We start from the raw sequence: 21,726 nt of genomic DNA on the forward strand, positions 1-21,726 counted from the left end.
CTTCCCCTGAAGCTGACGCTCTGAATTTGGACTTCTAACCTTCTAGACTATGAGAGAATACATTTCTCTTTGTTAAGGCCATCCACTTGTGTTTCTGTTACAGCAGCACTAGGTGACTAAGACAAACATTATTTTTCTTTTTTTAAAAATGATTTTTCCATCTTTTGTGGTTCCTCAGTAAATTTTTAAGATTTTCATGATACTGGTTTTGCTTTTTTCTTATTAGTCTGTTTATTTTGAGTCTTTCTACCTTTTTGCTTGCTGTTGCAAGTAGAATATTTAACCTAATTCTCTTTTCTAACGAATCTTTGCTTTGGTTTGGTTTTCCTTTTTTTTATTAGTCTGTTTATTTTGAGTCTTTCTACCTTTTTGCTTGCTGTTGCAAGTAGAATATTTAACTTAATTCTCTTTTCTAACCAATCTTTGCTTACATATGTATAGGAAAGCTCTTTTCCTGAGTTTAAGAGTTTGCATCCTTACACTGTTGAGCAAGTCCTTAACCCCTTTAATTTCCCCATCTGTGCAGTGGGACACAAAATCACATCTCAGGGTTGCCAGGAAAAAAAAAAAAATTGAAGTAGGGTGGTTAAGCGCTTGGCTACTAACCAGAAGGTCAGCGGTTAGTCAGAACAGGCTCAGTGCCAGTGGGGAGGGGTCTAAGTCAGCTCAATAAATATAACTATTATAATTTCTTATAATTTTGTAACCAGATGCATCAATGATTTCTCTTTGGTTTTTAATTCTTGTCAATTGACTCCTTTGGGTTTTCTAGTTAGGTAACACTATCATATTAAAATAGTAATAGTTTTGCCCCTCCTTCCAATATTTATGCCTTTTCTTTCTTTTTCTTGTCTAGTTTTATTATCTAGTTATATTGGCTTTTTACTGCTGTATACCAAGTTACCACACGCTTAGAGGTTGAAAACAGCACAAATTTATTATCTTACATATTGCATAGGCCAGGAGTATGGCATGTTTTACCTGAGTCCTGTGCTCATGGTTTGAGGCTGAAATCAAGGGGATACCAGGTGTATCCTCATCTGGAGGCTCAGCTAGGGAAAGACCCTTTTCTGAGCTCACTCAGGTTGTTTGCAGAATTCATTTCCTTGTGGTCGTATGACTGAGGTCCCTGTTTTCTTGCTAGCTGTAGGCTGGGGAAACTCTCGGCCTCAAGAGGCTTTCTCACACAACAGGGTAGCTTCCTTCTTCAAGGCCAGCAGCAGAATCTTTCTCACACTTGGAATCTCTGACTTCAAAGGGCCCAGACTCTTTTAAGGGATTTCTTGTTTAGGTCAGGCCCACCCAGGATGATCTTCCTTTTAATTAACTCAAAGTTAACTGATTTGGGACCTAATTGCTTTTGAGAAATTCCTTCGTCTTTGTCGTATAATGTAGCCTAATGACAGATGGTGTCCCTGGGTGGTGGAAATGGTTAAGCACTCCCGACTACTAGCCAAAAAATTGGCAGTTCTAACCCACCCAGAGGTGCGTCGAGAGACAGGGCTGGCAACCTGCTTCCTGAAGGTCACGGCCTTGAAAATCCTGCGGAGCGGTTCTACTCTGTACACATAGGCTGGTCATGAGTTGGAATCAACTTGATGGCAACTAACAACAACAACAATCACAGGATTGAAATCCTTCATATTCATAGTCCTGCCCACATTCAAGTGGAGGGGATTATATAGGGTGTGTAGACCAGGGAGTGGGAGTCTTGGGACCATTTCATAGTACTTCACCCCTTACTAGTGTTTTCAGAGTAATTTAAAATACAAGTGGTGGCTGTGGACATCTTTATCTTGTCTATGTTGTTGTTTGTTTTTTTAAATAAAAAAAACGGAGAATAAATTTTATCAAATGCCTTTTAGGAATCTACTTGAACGATCATATTTAAATTTTTTTTCATGTTAATAATGATTGATTTGATTCATGTTTCTTCTCACTGAGGCATCTTTTTATTCCTGAGACACACCCCTACCTTCTTGTCCATTCTTTTAAATGTACTGTCAAATTCTATTTTCTAGCATTTTATTTAAAATATATGCACCTCTGTTTATAAGTAAAATTGTCTATTTTCTATTCTTGGGGTATTTTTCAGGTTGTAGTTGCTATGCTGACCTTTGTAAGAAGAATGTGGCAAGTTTCCTTTTTATTTTTTTTTCATGCCTTGAAAAAAATTGAACAGTGTTGGAGTTCTCTGTACTTTGAAGCATTTGAAGAATTTGGCTGTAGCTGTTGGATGAGTTGCCTTATTTCTTGGTGTTTATTGGTACAGTTAGTTTTTTGGTCTCTTTTGGAATCAATCGTAATTTATATTTGCCTAGAGAATCATCTGCGTTATCCTGGGTTTGGGATTTACTTGAATAGAGATTATTCTCATTTTTAAAAAAATCCTTTTTGTCAGTTGATAATGTTGCCCTCGTGAAGGTGTGCAACCAGGTCAGAGAGCGTTTTCAGTCTCTCTAACCACTGCCAGTTTAACGGGCAAAAAAAATAAAACCCGCGGCTGTCAAGTTGATTCCGACTCACAGTGCCCCTGTAGGACAGAGTAGAACTGCCCCATAGGGTTTCCAAGGAGCGGCTGGTGGATTTGAACTGCCGACTTCTTGGTTAACATCTGAGCTCATAACCACTGCACCACAAAAGGAACTTATTATTTTACTTTACCTTTTATTGATTACTCATAAGGTTAGTTCCTCTTTTTTTTTTTTTTTTTTTCCTGAGGGAGCTTTTTTGAAGGGAGGAAATCTACTTACGAATTTTAACCAGTTACCTGGGGAGTTCATCTTTTATATTTAATTTTTCAATCATTTTTTAAAGTGTTTTGACTCGTACTGGTTATTTTATTTACAATTAGTGAGCAGTTGTTTTGGGACCATGTATTGAATAACCTTTCTTTTCCCTGTGAGTTTAAAAGGCCATCCTCAGATAATTAAAAACTAACGTATGCTGGAGCCTATATTGAAGCTTTATATTCTATTCTTTTTGTCTGTCTATTCTGGAGCCACTTTTAGGTATTGTGGTTTTCTAATATGCTTTTGCTCTGGTACTTTTTAACTTGGAATTTTGAAGAGAGGAAAAATGTATCTGGCAATGCTTAAACCTGTCCCGCTTTCTTAGTTCACTGGCGTTTGTTTCTTCGCTGTTATCAGTGAGACCTGTGAGAGCCAGAACTCGAGGGGATCGCCTTGTTCTTCTGGGCCTCGCAGGTGTTCTGCCTTTGACAGGATGCAGTCCCAGCCACTTTTCTATCTCTTGTTTTAGTGGAAAGCATGTGAGTTTGCCTTCTCTGACAGGTTACACAGGTTCTGGATTTTGCAAGTTTTACTGTACAGGTAGTCCCTGACTTAAGGCATATTAGAGGTACCACGAACCATACTTACGACTGTCCTTTTTTTTTTTGTACATCTTATTGTTAGTAACACGTACTACATACGGTGTTGCAGTGTGTGATTTTTTGTTATCATTCTCAGATGTTCACTCACAGACAAATAAAGATCAGATATATAAAGATACTGATAATAAAAGGCAATAATAATGAAAAGTAAAGCAAAAAGAGATATTCAACTTAAATCGTAACTGACTTATGATGGAGTCATTGGAATGGACCCCTGTTGTAAGCAGGGGACTACCTGTATTTATTTCTCTTTCAGATAAACTTTAGAATCATTTTGTCAAGCTTCAAAGAATCCCATTGAGATTCTGACTGAAAGTTAACTATATTAATTTATAAATACTGGAAAAACTAATATTTTTACTATATTAAGATTTCTTATCCTGGAACATGTTATGTGTCTTCATATATAAATCTTCTCTTATATCCCTCAAGAGAGTTTGTAGTTTTCTTTGTAACGATCCTATATGTTTTCATGGAGTTAATTCTTGGATAGGTTTTAATTTTTGTTTTTTTGCTTTTGTGAATGGAATTCTTTTCTGGCTTATATTTTCTTACCAATACATAGGAAGTCCATAGACTTAGAAAGTTTTACGATATTTTCGATCACCTCATGTGCATTTGAAAGCTGGACAGTGAATAAGGAAGACCAAAGAAGAATTGATGCCTTTGAATTACGGCGTTGGCGAACAATACTGAATATACCACAGACTGTCAGAAGAACTAACAAATCTGTCTTGGAAGAAGTACAACCAGAATGCTTCTTAGAAGTGAGAATGGCAAGACTTCATCTCACTTATTTTAGACATGTTATCCAGAAGGAATGGTCCTTGGAGAAGGACATCATGCTTTATAAAGTAAAGGGTCAACAACAAAGAGGAAGGCTGTCTACGAGATGGATCGGCACAGTGGCTGCAACAATGGGCTCAAACAGCAATGATTGTGAGGACAGTGCAGAACTGGGCACTGTTTCATCCTGTTGTACATAGGATTGCTATGAGTCAGAACCGACTCAGTGGCTCCTAACAACAACAACAACAACAAGATGGGAATAATAATTATTTTTTCCAGGAAGTAAATAGAGGGAAAGAATTATTCAGGATAATATTTTATTTCTTTGCAAGCAATGAGATTTGAGAAATATATAGTTGTAGGGGCTAAATGACTAAATAAATAATAAAATACCTGGAATATTTTTAAATTTATAAATAATAATTGACTTTATTATAAATAATTAAAACAAAGTCTATTTATATGGGAGTTTATCATTTTGATAACTTAAAAAAAAAGTGACACCTGTTCATTCTTCCACTAGTGTCCTCATGCAGCCATTAAAAACAGGAGGGATGGGAGATTTCCTTCAGGTTTGAAATTACGGTTGACTGAGTACTTTGAGGTATGCGCTTTCTACAGAACGACTATAATCTGCAGAGGACGTGCTCCTTGAGACGTTGCAGGTGTTCAATGACTGCCACCTCACCCTTAAACAAAGACACAAACTATGACAGAAAAGCAAGTAGCTGGAGTCAGAGTGGCAAGCAGCAGGGACCAGGGTATTGAGTGGCTGGAGGCTGGAATTGCCCTTAGGATGAGTTGCCACCTCAACACTGTTACTGGGACACAGAACCTTGTACCTACAGCGAGGTAGGGGGCTCAGTGTTGTGACTTTTACACTGAGATTTGAGCCGAGGTCCCCGGCACCAAGATTTTTCCAAGCCCTGGGTACTCCCTGGTTACTGGCAGAAATACACCCCTTTAGTGGAAAATTTCTCCAACCTGAGTCCACAGAACCTCACTGATTCAGGTCAAGCACTGCATTCACAGTAAAAGACTTCAACCATGCAAGCATAATAGAAAGCAAGTCATAATAAATGAGAACCACCAGAAACAAACAGCAGACTTAGATGCACCTCCTTAAACTACACATGTTGGAATCCACAGCATTTATAAATTATATATTTAAAGTAATTATGGACAGAGTTATAAAGGTAAGCATGCGGTAAGAAACTATCAGAAATGAATTTCGATATCTAGGGAAAAAAAACTTCTAGTTGTGTAAATTAAAATAATTTAAGTTTTCTAAAACAAATACAGATGTATAGTTGGACAGTTGATTAGACAAAATACAGAGATAATTAATGACCTGGAAGATTTAGCTAACAAAAATTACCAAGAATGAAGTACTGAGTGACATGGATACAGAACATATGGAGCTTCTCAGCGCAGGGGCCCTGGGTCCAAAGGATGTGCTCTTCTCTTGGCTCTGGTTTCTTGGTGGTACGAGATCCCCATGTCTCTCTGCTGGCTTCTCTCTTTATATCTCAAAAGAGATTAATTTAAGACACAAACTAATCTTGTAGATTGAATCCCGCCTCATTAACATCATAGAGGCGGGATTTACAACATACAGGAAAATCACATCAGATGACAAAATGGTGGACAGTCACACAATCCTGGGAATCATGGACCAACCAAGTTGACACACATTTTTGGAGGACGCAATTCAATCCATAACATTTGTTAACTCATTAAATAAAAGCCAGTGGCAGGTCTAATAACTACCCTGATTTCAGAGTTGAACAGCCTCAGCAGAAGGCTCTGTCTTGCAGGGCAGGGTCAGGGCAAATGGGTTTGGTACCAAACGCATGTGAGGTAATTTGCATCAAAGAAACACACATTGTAGCAGAACAGCCTGTAGTTTATTTCAGCTCTAACTTTCTTTTGACTCATGAGTTATTTAGAACATTTAAAACTTCTTTACATCGATGGATTTTTTTCTTTCATAGCATTGTCTTTGTCATTAATTTATAATTTTACTGCTGTGTGTTGAGCATCTTGGTCTTCAGTTTAGTTTCACTGCTGTATGAGGAGAGAATGAAAGCTTCGGAACCCTTTTTCTATCATGAAGGAAGCAGATTGAGAAGTAAAGTGGTGTTCTCGTAGGTATTTTGAGTTTGAGGTCTTCTTCTTCCAGACTCCATGGGGACATGATGCAGAGAAAGTCAGAATCACAGGCCGGGACTGAAAGGTTGGGAGAAGGAATGGGATCATTCTGAGGGGAGAATGATTCCGACAGCAGAAGCCATGAGTGATGTCTCCGTCATCTTGTGCTGCTATAATAGAAATACCGCAAGTGGATGGCTTTAACAAAGAGAAATTGATTCTCTTTTCATAGTCTAGGAGGCTACAAGTCCAAATTCAGACTGCCAGCTTCAGGGGAAGGCTTTCTGTCTTGTCAGCTCTGGGGGAAGGTCCTTGCCATCAGTCTTTCCCTGGTCTAGGAGTTTTCTCAGTTCAGGGACCGCAGGTCCAAAGGCCTTGCTCCTCCTCTACACTTCCCTTTTTGGTGGTAATGAGGTCCCTCTCCTCTCTGCTCTATTCTCTCTTTTATATCTCAAAAAAGATTGACTCAAGATACAATCTAATCCTGTAGATTGAGTCCTGCCTCATTAACATAACTGCCTCTAATCCTGCCTCACTACCATCATAGAGATTAGGATTTACAATTATTGTTGTTAGGTGCCACTGAGTTGGTTTGACTCATAGTGACCCTATGTAAACAGAAGGAAACACTGCGCAGTTCTGTGCCATCCTCACAATCGTCATTATGCTTGAGCTCGTTGTTGCAGCCACTGTGTCAATCCATCTGGTTGAGGGTCTTCTGTTTTTCACTGGCCCTCTACCAAGCATGATGTCCTTCTCCAGGGACTGATTCCTCCTGATAACATATCCAAAGTATGTGAGACATAGTCTCGTCATCTTTGTTTTTAGGAATATTCTGGTTGTACTTCTTCCAAGACAGATTTGTTTGTTCTTTTGGCAGTCCATGGTATATTCAATATTCTTCGCCAACACCACAATTCAAAGGTGTCAATTCTTCTTCAGTCTTCCTTATTCATTGTCCAGCTTTCACATGTACATGAGGCAATTGAAAACACCATGGCTTGGGTCAGGCGCACCTTAGTCTTCAAGGTGACGTCTTTGCTTCTCAACACTTTAAAGAGGTCTTTTGCAGCAGATTTGCCCAAGGCAATGCGTCTTTTGATTTCTTGACTGCTGCTTCTATGGATGTTGATTGTGGATCTAAGTAAAATGAAATCCTTGACAAATTCAATCTTTTCTCCGTTTATCATGATGTTGCCTGTTGGTCCAGTTTTGAGGATTTTTGTTTTCGTTATGTTGAGGTGTAATCCATACTGAAGGCTATAGTCTTTGATCTTCATTAGTAATTGCTTCAAGTCCTCTTCACTTTCAGCAAAGAAGGTTGTATCATCTGTGTATTGCAGGTTGTTAATGGTATGTGAAAGGATACAACCCTGATGTGCACCTTTCCTGACTTTAAACCATGCAGTGTCCCTTTGTTCTATTCGAACGACTGCCTTTTAATCTATGTACAGGTTTCTCATGAGCACAATTAAGTGTTCTGGAATTCCCATTCTTTGCAACATTATCCATAATTTGTTATGATCCACACAGTTGAATGGTCAATAAAAGGTGAACTTCTTTCTGATATTCTCCACTTTCAGCCAGGCTCCATCTGACATCAGCGATGGTATCCCTGGTTCCACGTCCTCTTCTGAATCCAGCTTGAATTTCTGGTAGTTCCCTGTTGATATACTGTTGCAGCTGCTTTTGAATGATCTTCAGCAAAATTTTACTTATGTGTGATATTAATGATAATGTTTGATAATTTCCACATTCATTTGGATTACCTTTCTTGGGAATAGGCACAAATACAAATCTCTTCCAGTTGGTTGGCCAGGTAGCTGTCTTCCAGATTTCTTGGCATAGACTAGTGAACTCTTCAGTGCTGCATCTGTTTGTTGAAACATCTCAATTGGTATTCTGTCAATTCCTGGAGCTTTGATTTTTGCCAAGCCTTCAGTGCAGCTTGGACTTCTTCCTTCAGTGCCATCAATTCCTGATCATACGCTGCCTCCTGAAATGGTTGAACGTCGACTAATTCTTTTTGGTATAGTGACTCTGTGTATTCCGTCCATTTTCTTTTAATGCTTCCTGCATTGTTTAATAGTTTCCCTGTAGAATTGTTCAATATTGCAACTCGAGGCTTGAATTTTTTCCTTGAGTTCTTTCAGCTTGAGAAATGCTGAGTGTGTTCTTCTCTTTTGGTTGTCTATCTCCAGTTCTTGGCACATGTCACTATAATACTTTGTCTTCTCAGGCAGCGCTTTGAAATCTTCTATTCAGTTATTTGACTTCATGATTTCATCCTTTCGCTTTAGCTATTTGACGTTCAAGAGCAAGTTTCGGAGTCTCTTCTGACATTCATTTGGTCTTTTCTTTCTTTCCCCTCTTGCTTTCTTCATGCATGATCTCCTTGATGTCATTCTACAACTCATCTGGCCTTCGGTCATTACTGTGCAACACGCCAAATCTATTCTTGAGATAGTCTCCAAATTCAGGTGCAAAAAAAAAACCATTGCCGTCGAGTCAATTCCGACTCATAGCAACTCCAAAGGACAGAGTAGAACTGCCCCATAGAGTTTCCAAGGAGCACCTGGTGGATTCATACTGCCAACCTTTTGGTTAGCAGCTGTACCACTTAACCACTATGCTACCCTGGTTTCCAAATTCAGGTGGGATGTGCTCAAAGCTGCACTTTGGTTCCAGTTTTCTTCAGTTTCAAAATGAACTTACATATGAGCAATTGACGGTCTGTTTGGTAGTTGGCCTCTGGCCTTGACTGATGATACTGAGCTTTTTTTTCCCATCATCTCTTTCAGCAGATGTAGTCTATTTGATTCCTGTGTATTCCATCTGGCAAGATCCACATGTATATTTGCTGTTTTATGTTGTTGAAAAAAGGCATTTACAATGAAGAGGTCATTGGTCTTGCAAAATTCTATCATGTGATCTCCGGCATCATTTCTATCACCAAGGCCGTATTTTCCAACTACCAATACATAGGATAATCACATGAGGCCACAAAATATTGGACAACCACACAATACAGGGAATCACGGCCTAACCAAGTTGACACATATTTTTGGGGGACATAATTTGATCCATGACAGGTCGGGTGGGTGTTAAGATGGGTATGTTCCCCAAAGGGGAGCTGAAGTGGAAACGGAGGGTAAAGGCGTGAAGGAGCCCTGCCATGTGGCCACAGGGAGACCAAACCAAGCAAAACCACACAGTAAGAAGAGAAAATGGAGGTAGGGTAAGCCTTTTCAGAAGGGTCAGGCTCAGCTGTTCCAGGAGGCTGACAGAAGAACTCTGAGCAGCATAGGGCAGCAATCTGAAAGCCTTTGGAAGACAGACTCATTGGGTTCCTCTTATTCCAGGCAGATCAGAATAGCATTTCCTTCATTTTTGCAACAATTGTTCTTTCTCCAGAAGTTCAGTGAACTCTGGCATCTTAGTGGTAAATTGGCATCACAGCCTCTATTGGGCATACCTGCCATATGTTTTTGAAAGTAATTTAATTGGCTTTCAAGTCGGCATTCAAGTAGGACTTACTTCACTACCTAAAATGTTGCGTTACCATTTGCCTTTCAACCATATTTGCAGGTCTGAAGAAAACCCTTGATTTCAGGCAGTGAAAGGACTTTTCAGTCTTAGAGGATGAGATTGAAAGAGCTAATTTATTCCAGGCTCTGTGGCCAGCACTGCCAGTCACATGGGGAAGTCTTTGGCTCCAGAGTTGCCAAGACTTCCTGGCAGTTTATTATCCCCTTTCATTGCCCTCAACAGCTGGAAGTTCTTTCTCATTTCTAATTTTATCTCTTGCCTCCATTTCAGCTGGGTGGGGAAGTGAAGAAGAGTGAGGTAGTGTCTTTATAAAAACTCGCAGGTGCTTGAAAAGTGAAGCCTCCTCTCTCTGAGCAATATCATGCCTTTCACATTCCTTTTGGCTTTTCTTTCACAGCTGTTTAATTATATGTTACTCTTCTTTGACCCTCTTCAGTTACTTCAAATTCTTTGTACACAGCGGACTTTGAATAACAATACTGGTAAATTAAATGGGACAAAAATTTGATAAGATGCAATAATTTCATGGCTAACTAGATTCATGACCCTTTTCCTCACAGAAGTGGTACAAAATAAACTTTCAGAATTACTGAGATGTCAGAACATGGAACAGAATCCTCTTTGGTAGCTGGAATTGAGCAAAATTAGTTCAAAAGAAGACCTGATACTTTCAGAGCAGTAGCTCTGAAACTTGTTCATGCCAACACTCTGAGGAGCATACGCCACTCCTCAGAGTCACCACACAAACCAAAGCAGGGTCCTCAGGAGGTGGTACTCCAGAATCTAGGCTTTGCAGGCCTCCTCCAGGCCTTCTCATGTGGCCCTTCCTGAGCGCAGAAGCCGTGTTTCTGGTATTAGAGGGGCAGCGAAGTCCGCTCCTTCTGGGGAGGTGTAGAAATGGAGTGAATATTTTGGAACAATAATCTAATATCCCCACTCTGGATGTGCTAGTTTTCTATTGTTGTATAGCAAATTACCACAAGCTTAGTGATGAAGCAACACCCATTTATTATCTCACAGTTTTTATGGGCCAAGTTTGGTCATAGCTTAGGTGGATCCTCTGGTCCGGGTCTCACAAGGCTACAATCAAAGCCTTGCCAGAGCTGCATCATCCCAAGGCACGACTGGGGGAGGATCAATGAAGTGATAGTCTACCATATTCATACTCAAGGGGAAGGCATTGCTCAAGGCCATGGGTCTTAGAATTCTACCTATCACACTGAGTTGGATGACTTTATTTTCTTCATTTGTGTAGAGGAATTTGTTCCATTTTCTATTACACTTACTAGTGCTATTTAGAATTGTAAATTGTCTTCAATAAGCAAATCATCCATGTTTGCTGGAAGTAAAATTATTTGTGTCTATTCATGGAATGATGCCTTTATGATGAAGATAGGAAAAGTCAAAAAGAGTGCTTATTGTAGCCTCAGATAAAAGCAACACTAACTTCTTTTATGTTTAGAAATGCCTACTATTTGGAGATTTGTTGATTTCTAATAAAATCCGTGCTATAAAGTTTTATAAATTTTAGCTTAGCAGAGATCAAGGAGTTCTGTCTGTCTGTCACTCAGTTCTTCTTATTAAAGATACTTGGAGAGGTTTGTTGGTAGTTATAAGGGAAGCCCTTGTACTCTTGAATTCATAAGCCCTTCATGATTGCTGAGGCATTGGACCATGTCTCAGAGAATAGGTAAAATTTCTGAGTAGAAGGCAATGTACAAATGAAGATTTTCCGGATGTCAATCATTCTTATCCCATATACAGGCCTGGTCTGGGTGAGGCTGGTGTTGGTGTGGTGAAAACAGAGGATACTTTTTGAAGTTGTGTCTCAGAGAGATGCCAGGGTCAGAACCTATTATGGATTGAATTATATCCCCCCAGAATGTGTGTAAACTTGGCTAGGCCATGATTCCCAGTATTGTGTGGTTGTCCCCCATTTTGTGATCTGATGTAATTTTCCTTTGTGCTGTAAATCCTAACCTCTCTCATGTTAATGAGGCAGGATGAGAGGCAGTTATGTTAATGAGATGGGATATAATCTACAGGATTAGGTTGTATTTTAAGTCAATCTCTTTTGAAGTATAAAAAACAGGCAGAGAGGAGAGGGACCTCATTACCACCAAGCAAGAAGAGCCAGTCGTGGAGTGTGTCCTTTGGACATGGGGTCCCTGTGTGGAGAAGCTTCTAGACCAGGGAATGATTGATGACTAGGACCTTTCCATGGAGCTGACAAAAAGAGAAAGCTTTCCCCTGGAGGCGACTCCCTGAATTTGGACTTCTAGCATCCTAGACAGTGAGAAGATAAATTTCTGTTTGTTAAAGCCACCTATTTGTGGTGTTTATGTTATAGCAGCACTAGATAACTAAGACAGAGCTTAAGGGAGGAGAAAGAGTGGGAGCCGAACCATGGATCTGGGGTGATAGAAGAATTTCTGGAAAGTGTGAGACATTCGGAGGCTAAGTGTGGAGGGACAGCCTGGAGGGGTCTTGGAGCTGGCGCATGGCACATGCAATGACTCCCTGCCAGGGTCATTGGAGGTGTCCAGAGTGGCCTGAACAGGAGTGAAGGGTCATTTGGGGAAGTGCTGGTGGAGAATCAGGACCTAATTCTTGTGGGTTGGGAGTGTTGGGCCAGACAGATGAGATTCACCTGGCACAGTTGTGCAGGATGGGTTTGGCAGAGAGGGCAGCGGTAAAGGACAGAAGTGAGTTATGGGTGCTATCCAGGCAGATAAGAGAGAAGCAGCTGAGGGAATGGCGAGGAACAAGCAGGTGGACAGACATGGAGGAGGGGAAGAACTGACCCAGCTTCACAACTGATCAGTGCACTGGACACAGGTGTGATGAGCTCAGAAGATGGTGGGATTATTGGAAGAAATTTCATATACACAAAAAAGGTGGTTTGGAGGTGGAGAAATGAACTCAGCATTAGAAATGTCGAGCATGAGATGATGGTGAGAACTCTATCAATGTATCCTATAAGAAGTGACAGTTTAATCTGATTCTAAGATAGCTTGGGGGAAACTGGTCTACACACTATGAAGAATCCAACAGCAGAGAGGCTGTTGAGAGTTCAAGTGTTGGGTATAGAAGGTAAGAGAGAGGTTTAGGAGGAATCATGGAGGAAGAACTTCGGAGACTTGGCCACAGAGAGAGATGGGTAACCAGTAGTCAAGGATTTCTCTCACGTTTGAAGCTTGGAATACAAGGAGCAGAGAGGCTGGTGGCAGAATCATGAAGAGAGGATGTTGGGTAGATGGGAACACAGTTGTGAAAAATATTTGTCAATATTGACTGTGTTTGGAGGATTTGGGGAGCGGTGTCCTGTGCTTTTTGGGAAGGTTCATAAATCTTTCATATAAACTCCTGGTCCAGAGTGCTTGAACTTCTGCTTGAGACTAGCATGGTACCAGGTGTGGTAGAGGCTGTTTGGCTACAAGCCTTGGTCCTGCCCACTGAAGAAGTGGTTGAGGGTGGATCAAGGGAACTTGATGGCTCTGTTGAGTAGTGTGCTCTCCTCAGATTCTGAGATCAGGTCCTTTTGGATTCACAGAGGAAATCTAGCCAAGCCCTTCCATCCAGCCCCCCACTGACCCACAGTAGAAAGCCTGGGGCTATTTATCATCACAAGAACCCTGATATGAGAACACCAGGACCTTCTCAATATTGCGCTGTTGAAGGGGGATCCACAGCCACCTCCACCTCCCCACGTCTGATTGGATATTGGGGGTGAAGCAGAGGGGGATCACCTCCAGGATTTTGGCGTAAGTGACCAGGAGGTGGTATTTTGGAAGACAGAGATTACAAGAGGAAGACTGGGCTTGGGACATGCTGAGTTGGAGAGGACACCAGAGCAGTTCCTGGTAGACACTGGCGTGGCTAGGCTGAGACTCACTGGTGAAAACAGCCAGCACGTGGGAGTTAGAGGAACCTCAATCATAGCTGGGTCTCCAGCAGAGCCATGGAATAGAGAGAGACAAAAGGCTGAGGAGGGGATCTTTGGAAACCAGAAAGAGGAGGGGAGAGGAAGGAGGATGCTGAGGGAGCCTGAGAACAGGAGAAGCCAGAAAAGTAAGAAGAGCGTTGGGGAGAGCTGTGCACAGAAGTCTAGAGAAAAGGGGCTTCAAGCAGAAGGACTGGTCAGTCGCCAGCTGGCAGGGTGATGTTTGGACCTGTAACCTCTCAGTGACCTTTGTAAGAAGAGTTTCTGAGCACCAGCGGGGGCACAGCCAGGTTGTAGTGGGTGGGGAAGTGAATGTGTCCCCATGGTTCCATCGGCCCTGCTGCACCTCAGGAGACTGGGATTGCAGGGGACTGGTCTGGGGAGCAGCCAGCCAGACCCTGTCACCAGGAGTGTGGACTTCTTAGGCAGCCCAGGAGAAAGATAGGCCAGTAGCTAACAAAGGGCTGAAGGTGGTTTTTCTAAGATACGGAAGACTTATGGGTATTCCTGTGGTCAGGAGAAGAGGTGGGAGCCAGGAGAGAGAGGACAGCTACTGGAGAAGGAGATAGGCCAGGTGGAACATCGTAGCCTGGGGAAATGAGTTGGTCAGTAGAAAGTTAGGGAGCCTCATCGGATGACATGTCTTGGCTCAGTGAGGTGGAAGCTGTGCTGAGTGGTGGGGAGTGCCTTTCCAGGGGCCGGAGGGAAGAGAAAGGTGTGCAATGGGATGATAAGCTGTAGGCAGGAGAAGGCCAGCCAAGGGCAGATCCACAAGTCAGGACAAGCTTCCTGGTCAGCAACATTTGGAGCATAGGGGGAGGGGGCTGGGTGACCGTTGATGGGGGAGAGCTTTGCCTTTCTCAAAAAATGGTGCTTTAGATCCTTGCTGGAATGTGGCGTAGATGGTTAATGAGGTCAGCTGTTAACTGAAAGGTTGGAGGTTCAAGTCCACAGAGGCACTTTTAAAGAAAGGCTTGTGATCTACTTCAGAAAAATCAGCCATGAAAACCCCGTGGAGCATAGTTCCACCCTGACACGCCGTGGGGTTGCCTTGAGTCAGAGTGGGCTCCACAGCTACTGGCTTGGGGTTTTTTTTTTTTTTTGGTGATTTTTCATTAGCACAGCCAGGTCACTTGCAGGACCGGGATGGAGTGGGTGGCCTGATAGAGGCCTTTCAGAAAGTGCACAGACTCTTTGGACCAGTGCAGTACAGGGTGTAAAGGGCCAGTGCCCCTTTCACTGTGGCTGCAGGCCAGGAGCCTTGGAATGGAAAATAAGGCCGTTATAACTGTGCTCCTAATCTGTGCTGCATTCCGAGCCCTTCCTCAGGTTGGAAAGGTGAATTTTGTTTCAATTGTTTATTGAAAGCTGCTGATGCATCTTACCTCCTGAACCGTTTGTCCTTTCAGGTGCTGCTGTCGGGACTTATTGGTGTGGTCTCCTGGAAAAGGCCTCTCTCGCTCGTGGTAAGTTGCACTGCTTCTCCAGCCTGGCGTGTGCATCGAGGCTCCCCTGCCGAGGCGTGAGCCACTTAAAGGCGAACCCAAAACCCAGTGCCAGGGTTTTGGGCTTGAAGGGAAGGAGAATCCTGGCGTCTTTGCAGAATGTGGCCTACAGGTCTTGAGAAAAATGTATGGAATGTTGATGGGCTCCTAAGAAGGAACCACGGCATGTACTCTAGATCCCACTTCTGAGAGTATGCCTCGGATATTCTTCTAAGCTGTCCACATGGCATCCTCTGTTCATTTTGTTTTAGGTGCCCTCCTGTAAGACATACAATGAACAAATACATTTAAAAGGTAGATGCAAGCCTTGTCTGTAGACGTTAAAACATTCGCGTATGTATGCTACGACATGGATGAACCTGGAAAACATCATGCTGAGCGGAATAAGTCAGGGGCAAAAGGGCAAGTACTGTATGAGCTCACTTATATAAAATAAGCAAATAGAGAGAGACTAAAAATTATTAGTGGTTACCAGGGGTAGGAGGGAGGGGAGAAGGGGGAGTTTTCACTCAGGGGGCCCTGAATTAATGTGAATGGTGGTGAGATAATTTGGAAAAAGATAGCAACGTGGTTGTACAACTTGAAGAATGTAACCAATGTCACTGAATTGTACATGTAGAAAATGTTGAATTGATGTATGTTTTGTTGTGTAGAAAATAATAAAACGAAACATGCATATATATAGTCACTCGAGCAGGACATATTTTATCAGGCTTCAAGAAATGGTATTTGTGTATGTGTGTATCGAAGACTGCAAAATTCTGTGAAGGCAAAATAGGGAGATTTATTTGAATTAGAGAAAGAAGAGGCAGGCACTTGGACAATTTCTCATATTTCTCTGCCACTGTTCTGAGGAGCTGCAGTCGGCATGGGAGACGTAAAGAGGAAGGATAGTGTTTCCGTCAGAAAAGTAGCGGACAGCTGGGTGTCTACTGATTTTTACGCGTGTTCTTCTCAGTGTATGCATTAATATATTTATGTGCCCGTGTCAGGACTGGAGGCAGAGGCCTTCTGGGCTTTGAGGGGTAATGAAGAAGGCAGCGTGGCTTTTTCTTTCATTTGTATTAATGAATTATTTAAAATCTCTCCTTTAAGTGATTAGACTTGGAGATAATGACACGTACTAAATATTAATGGAAATAGAGAAAAACAAATCTGTCTGTGGTAAACAGCTCCTCCATCGCACGGGTAACCATGGCATCGTGGAGCGCCCCGGGAGGGGCGGGGTCACAGTACATTCAGTTGCACCTTCTCGTCTACTGTTTGTCGGCCTGTACGAGACACTTGTCAAAACAAAATAAAATTTTACAGAATTTTTCAAATATGCACAAAAGAAGAGAGAATAGTATAGTGAACCTATGTGGATCCTTCATCCAAATTCAACAAATATCAGCATATAACCAATTTTGTGTCATCCATACCCTACTACTTCCCCCTGCTCCCCCAGTCCCTTGCTGGGTTATTTTAAAGAAAATCCCAGCTAGTGTGTCAAACTGTTGTTGTTGCAGGCCTCCAACTCACGGCAGCCCTGTGCACAATGAGATGAAACACTGCCTGGGCTTGCACCATCCCCAGGACTGGTTGGAGATCGGGCTGTTGTGACCCACAGGGTTTTCACTGGCTGATTTTCAGAAGTAAATCACCAGGCCTTCCTAGTCTGTCTTAATCTCGAAGTTCTGCACCATAGCAACACGCAAGCCTCCACTGACAGACGGGTAGTGGTTATGCATGAAGTACACTGGCTGGGAATAGAACCCAAATCTATGGAAGGCAAGAATTCTACCACTGAACCACATGGTAACTTCTTTGCAGAGTGACATGGTGGCGATCATGTAGATTCTGGGGTCTGAGATCATTTGGCTGAGCTGAGGAATGGCTTTTGTGCTCCCTTGAGGGACATGGACATAGCCTGTTCCATTCTTCCTCACCAGCCCCTATGGTGTAGTTGGTACACTCCAACCCTGTCACCTGACAGTGAAAAAGGCGTCCTCCTTTGGGTGGGTGTGTAGACAAAAAGATAAGAGAAGGACAGCACCGGTCACCCAGCCATCGCTTCAGCCTGTCCCAGCTCTAGTTCCAGGACAGATTCTCACAGGTCTGGTCATTTTACCACCCAGGATGGACACGACTTGTATATAACTGGTTAGAAATTAGGAATCCTGTGGACATGGCTACTTTGTGCCCTGGGAAAGCCAGGGGAGTTAGGCGAGGCCTCAGGGTCTCACCCTAAAAGGAGGGACACAGCAACCAAAGCAGCTGGAGTAGACTGTATTAGTGCTCACTGATCAGCTCCTGTCCACCAGTATAGAACCAGCTGCTTCTGGGGAGGAGGTGTGATGGTTAAGATTGTGTGTCAACTTGGCTGGGCCTTGATTCTCAGTGTATTGGCAGCTGTATAATGCTGTGATCGCTTTCATGTTGAAATCTGATATGTGAGCACCCCCGTGATGGAATCTGCTGAGTGGTACCGGTGGGGGTGGGCCCTGTGGCAGCTCACTGGCCCCTCAGCCTTCATCTCTCTGCCTTCCGCCACCTAATTCCTTCTTGCTCACCTTGCAAAGGTGGTTGGCTTGTTCTCGATCCAGCTGCTGTCTCTTGTCTGCCCTCTGGTTCTTGGGACTTGAGCTGGCAGCTTACCTGCCCATCTTGGGATTTGCCGATCTTCACGGCCTGCAAGCAAGAGTCCTGATCCCCAACCTACCTATCCTGGGTTCGTCAGCCCCTACAGCTAAGTGACTCAGGAGAAACCTTGTGGTCTTGCCTGCTGACCTTGGGGATTCCTCAACCGTCACAACCTGTGAGCGGGATCCCTGCTGTCTGACCTGCTCATCTTGAGTTCACCAGCTTTTGCTGCTCCGTGAATTGGGAAAGGACCCCATCCTGATCCAAGGACTTGCATGTCCCAACCCCTACAATCACGTGAGGTGTTTCCTTAATATAAATCTCTCTATATATATTTATAGGTGTTACTGGTTTTGCTTCTCTAGAAAACCCAGCCTAAGACAGGAGGTCAGGGTTCACCTCTAATTAATCCGTTTCCTCCTAAGCATCAGGCAGAGGAGAAGGGATTCATCTTAGTTGACTACTTTATATTACTTAGGGAGGTACCTGTATTAGTCACACTAGCTGTTGCAACAAATCCCCAAATTCTAGCGGCATAAAAATAGCACAATGGAAATTTGCTTCTCGCTCCTACCCAAGGCAGGTATGCCAATCAGTGACTGCCTTTCCCACTCAGTGAGTCAGGGACCTTGGTTCCTTTCTTCTTGCGGCTCTGCTAGTCCCTAGGCCTGTGGAGCCCTCCATACCTCAGAGAAGGGGCAAGAGAATAGAGAAGGGACAGTGTCATTGTAATGGTCTTGACCTGAAAGTGACCCTTACCGCTTACAGTCAAACCACTGGAGAGATCCCTTCTGGACTGGCATTTCCTGGAGGCAGCTCTGTCTTGAAGCGGGCTAGATGTGAATTTTTTTTTTTTTTAATTTATTTTGTTGTTGTTGTTGAGAGTATACACAGCAAAACATACACCAATTCAACAGTTTCTACATGTACAGTTCAGTGACACTGATTACATTCTTCTAGTTGTCCAACCATTCCCACCCTCCTTTTCTCAGTTGTTCCTCCCTCAACATACATTCACTGCCTCCTAAAGTTCCTGTCTGATCTTCGAGTTGCTGTTGTCAGTTTAATGCCATACAGTTCTTAATAGAGCATAATGCTCAAAGCAGACCTTTTTTACTAGTTAAGCTAAACTATTGTTACATTTTAAGAAGATTTCAGGGGATATTTCTGGTTTAACATTTAAAGGTTATCTCAGAACAATAGTTTCAGGGGTTCATCCAACCCCCATGGCTCTGGAAAGCCTGGAGTCCATGATAATTTGAAATTCTGTTCCACATTTCCCCCCCTTTTGATCAGGATTCTGCTATAGAATCTTTAATCAAAATGTTTAGTAATGGTAGCTGGGTACCACCCATTTCTTCTGGTATCATGGCAAAAGAGGCAGTTGTTCATGGAAGCAATTAGCCACACATTCAGTGTCCTCCTATTCCTGACTTTTCAGTCTTCCTCTGTTGCTGCAGGTGAATAGAGATCAATTTTCATGCCTTGAATGGCTGCTTGCAAGCTTTTAGGCCCCGGGCACTAACCAAGAAGTAGGAGGTAGAACAGAGGCTCTAAACATGTTATTAGGCCAATTAGCTGGAAGGTCCTGCGAAACCAAGACCCAAAGCCTCCAAACTAAGGAACCAAATCCCATAAGGTGTTTGGTTGTACATAAGGAGTCTCAGCAGCTACTTTTTTTTTGGTCATTTTTATAAATATATCTATCACACAGCTTTTGACAATTCAGCTTTTTACAGGTGTACAACTTATTGACATCAATTACAATCATTGGCTATGCAACCCTACCCTTAATCAGTGCGATTTTTCCATCACTGCTAACACTCCTTCCCCCCCGACTCCTGCCCCTGCTCACCACTGATGAACTTTAGTCTCCATACATTTGACTTTTCTTGTATTTTTATATAAGTGAGACTGTACAATATTTGTCCTTGAGACTTACTTTACTCAGCATGTCTTCAACCTCCATCCATATTGTAGTATGTATCAGGACTTCATTCCTTCTACTGGCTGAAGAGTATTCCATTGTATGTATGTACCACATTTTGTTTATCCATTCATCTGATGATGGGCATTTAGGTTGTTTCTACCTTTTGGCTACTGTGAGTAATGCTGCAATGAACATTAGTGTACAAGTCTTTGATTGAGTCTCTGCTTTCAAGTCTTTTGGGTATATACCTGGAAGTGGAATTGCTGGGGCATATCATAATTCTATTTTTAGTTTTTTTGAGAAACCACAACACTGTTTTCCACAATGACTGTACCATTTTGCATTCCCACCAGGAATGGATAAGGGTTTCAATTTCCCCACATCCTTGCCGACATTTACTATACATATATATATATACATAAATTTTAAACTTAGCCATCCAAATGGGAGTGAAATGGTACCTCATTGTGGTTTTGATTTGCATCTCTCTGATGGCTAATGACGCTGAGCATCTTTCCATGTGTTTGGTAACTATTTTAATGTCCTCTTTGGTGAAATGACTATTCAAGTCGTTTGCCCATTTTATGATTGTATTATATACTTTTGTTGTTAAGTTGTTGTGATGATTAAGATTGTGTGTCAACTTGGCTGGGCCATGATTCTCAGTGTTTTGGCAGTCGTGTAATGTTGTGATCACTTCCGTCTTGAAATTTGATATGCTGCGATCACCCTCATGATGGGACCTGCTGTGACTAGCCAGTCCGTTGAAAGGGAGTTTCCTTGGGCGTGTGGCCTGCATTGACTGTAAGTGGACATTTTGACAAGGCTTATAGGCTTTTGCTCGTTCTGGATCATGCAGCTGGCTCCTGTTCATGTGACTTCCGTTCTTGGGACTTGAGCTAGCAGTTAGTTTACCTGTGGTCTTGCCTGTTGATCTTGGGATTCATTGATATTTGCAGCCTGTGAGCAAGAGCCCTGCTCTCTGATCTGCTGATCTTGGGTTCGCCAGCCACTGTGGCTGCGTGAATCAGGAGAAGCCTCTATTCTGACCCACAGACTTGGGACATTACAGTCTCTACAACCACATGAGCCATCTCCCTTGATATAAATCTCTCTCTCTATATATATTTATACACTTTACTAGTTTTACTTCTCTGGAGAACCCAGCCTAAGACAGTTGTTAAAGTTTTATATGTATATTTTGGTTATTATATTCTTATTGGATATATCGTTTCCAAAGGTATTCTACCAATCTGTAGCTTGTCTTTTTAGGTAAAGTTTTTTGATGAACGGAAGTTTTTAATTTTTATGAAGTTCTATTTATTTAGTTTTTCTTTTGCTATTTGCGCTTTGGTATTATATTAGCTAATCCGTTGTTAAAAGCTAGGCCAGACAGCATTGCCCTTGCATTATTTTCTAAGAATTTTATGGTTTTAGTTTGCACATTTAGGTCCTTAAGCCACTTTGAATTTGTTTTTGTGTATGGTGTGAGGCATGGATCCTGTACCATTTTTCTGCAGGTGGAAATACAGTTTTCAAAACACCATTTATTGAAGAGACTCTTCTTTCCCCATTGAGTGGACTTAGGATCCCTGTCAAAAATCAGTTTACCCTAGATGTTTGGGTTTGTTTCTGGATGCTTACCTCTGTTTCTTTGGTCTGTGTGTCTATTGTTATACCAGCTCCAGGCTGTTGTGATTACTGTAGCTTTATAATATGTTTTAACATCAGGAAGTGTGACTCCTCCTACTTTGTTCTCTTTTAATGGTACTTTAGTTATTTGGGGCCTCTTGCCATTCCATATAAAATTGAAGTTTTTTTTTCCAGTTCCATAAGTTGGAAT

The 21,726-nt window shown here is 42.2% G+C and overlaps 1 protein-coding gene across 1 annotated transcript in view; it reads left to right on the top strand.

The window, feature by feature from the left end:
* The window catches only part of ENTREP2 (endosomal transmembrane epsin interactor 2), a 591,792-nt gene that overhangs the window by 239,573 nt on the left and 330,493 nt on the right, over positions 1 to 21,726 (top strand). The window contains exon 2 of the mRNA XM_049906022.1: positions 15,236 to 15,292. Within this exon, the coding sequence (XP_049761979.1) occupies positions 15,236 to 15,292 (57 nt within the window). The remainder of the gene's footprint in view (positions 1 to 15,235; positions 15,293 to 21,726) is intronic.

The sequence above is a fragment of the Elephas maximus genome, chromosome 13 (genome assembly GCF_024166365.1).
Source record: "Elephas maximus indicus isolate mEleMax1 chromosome 13, mEleMax1 primary haplotype, whole genome shotgun sequence".
NCBI lineage: Eukaryota > Metazoa > Chordata > Mammalia > Proboscidea > Elephantidae > Elephas > Elephas maximus.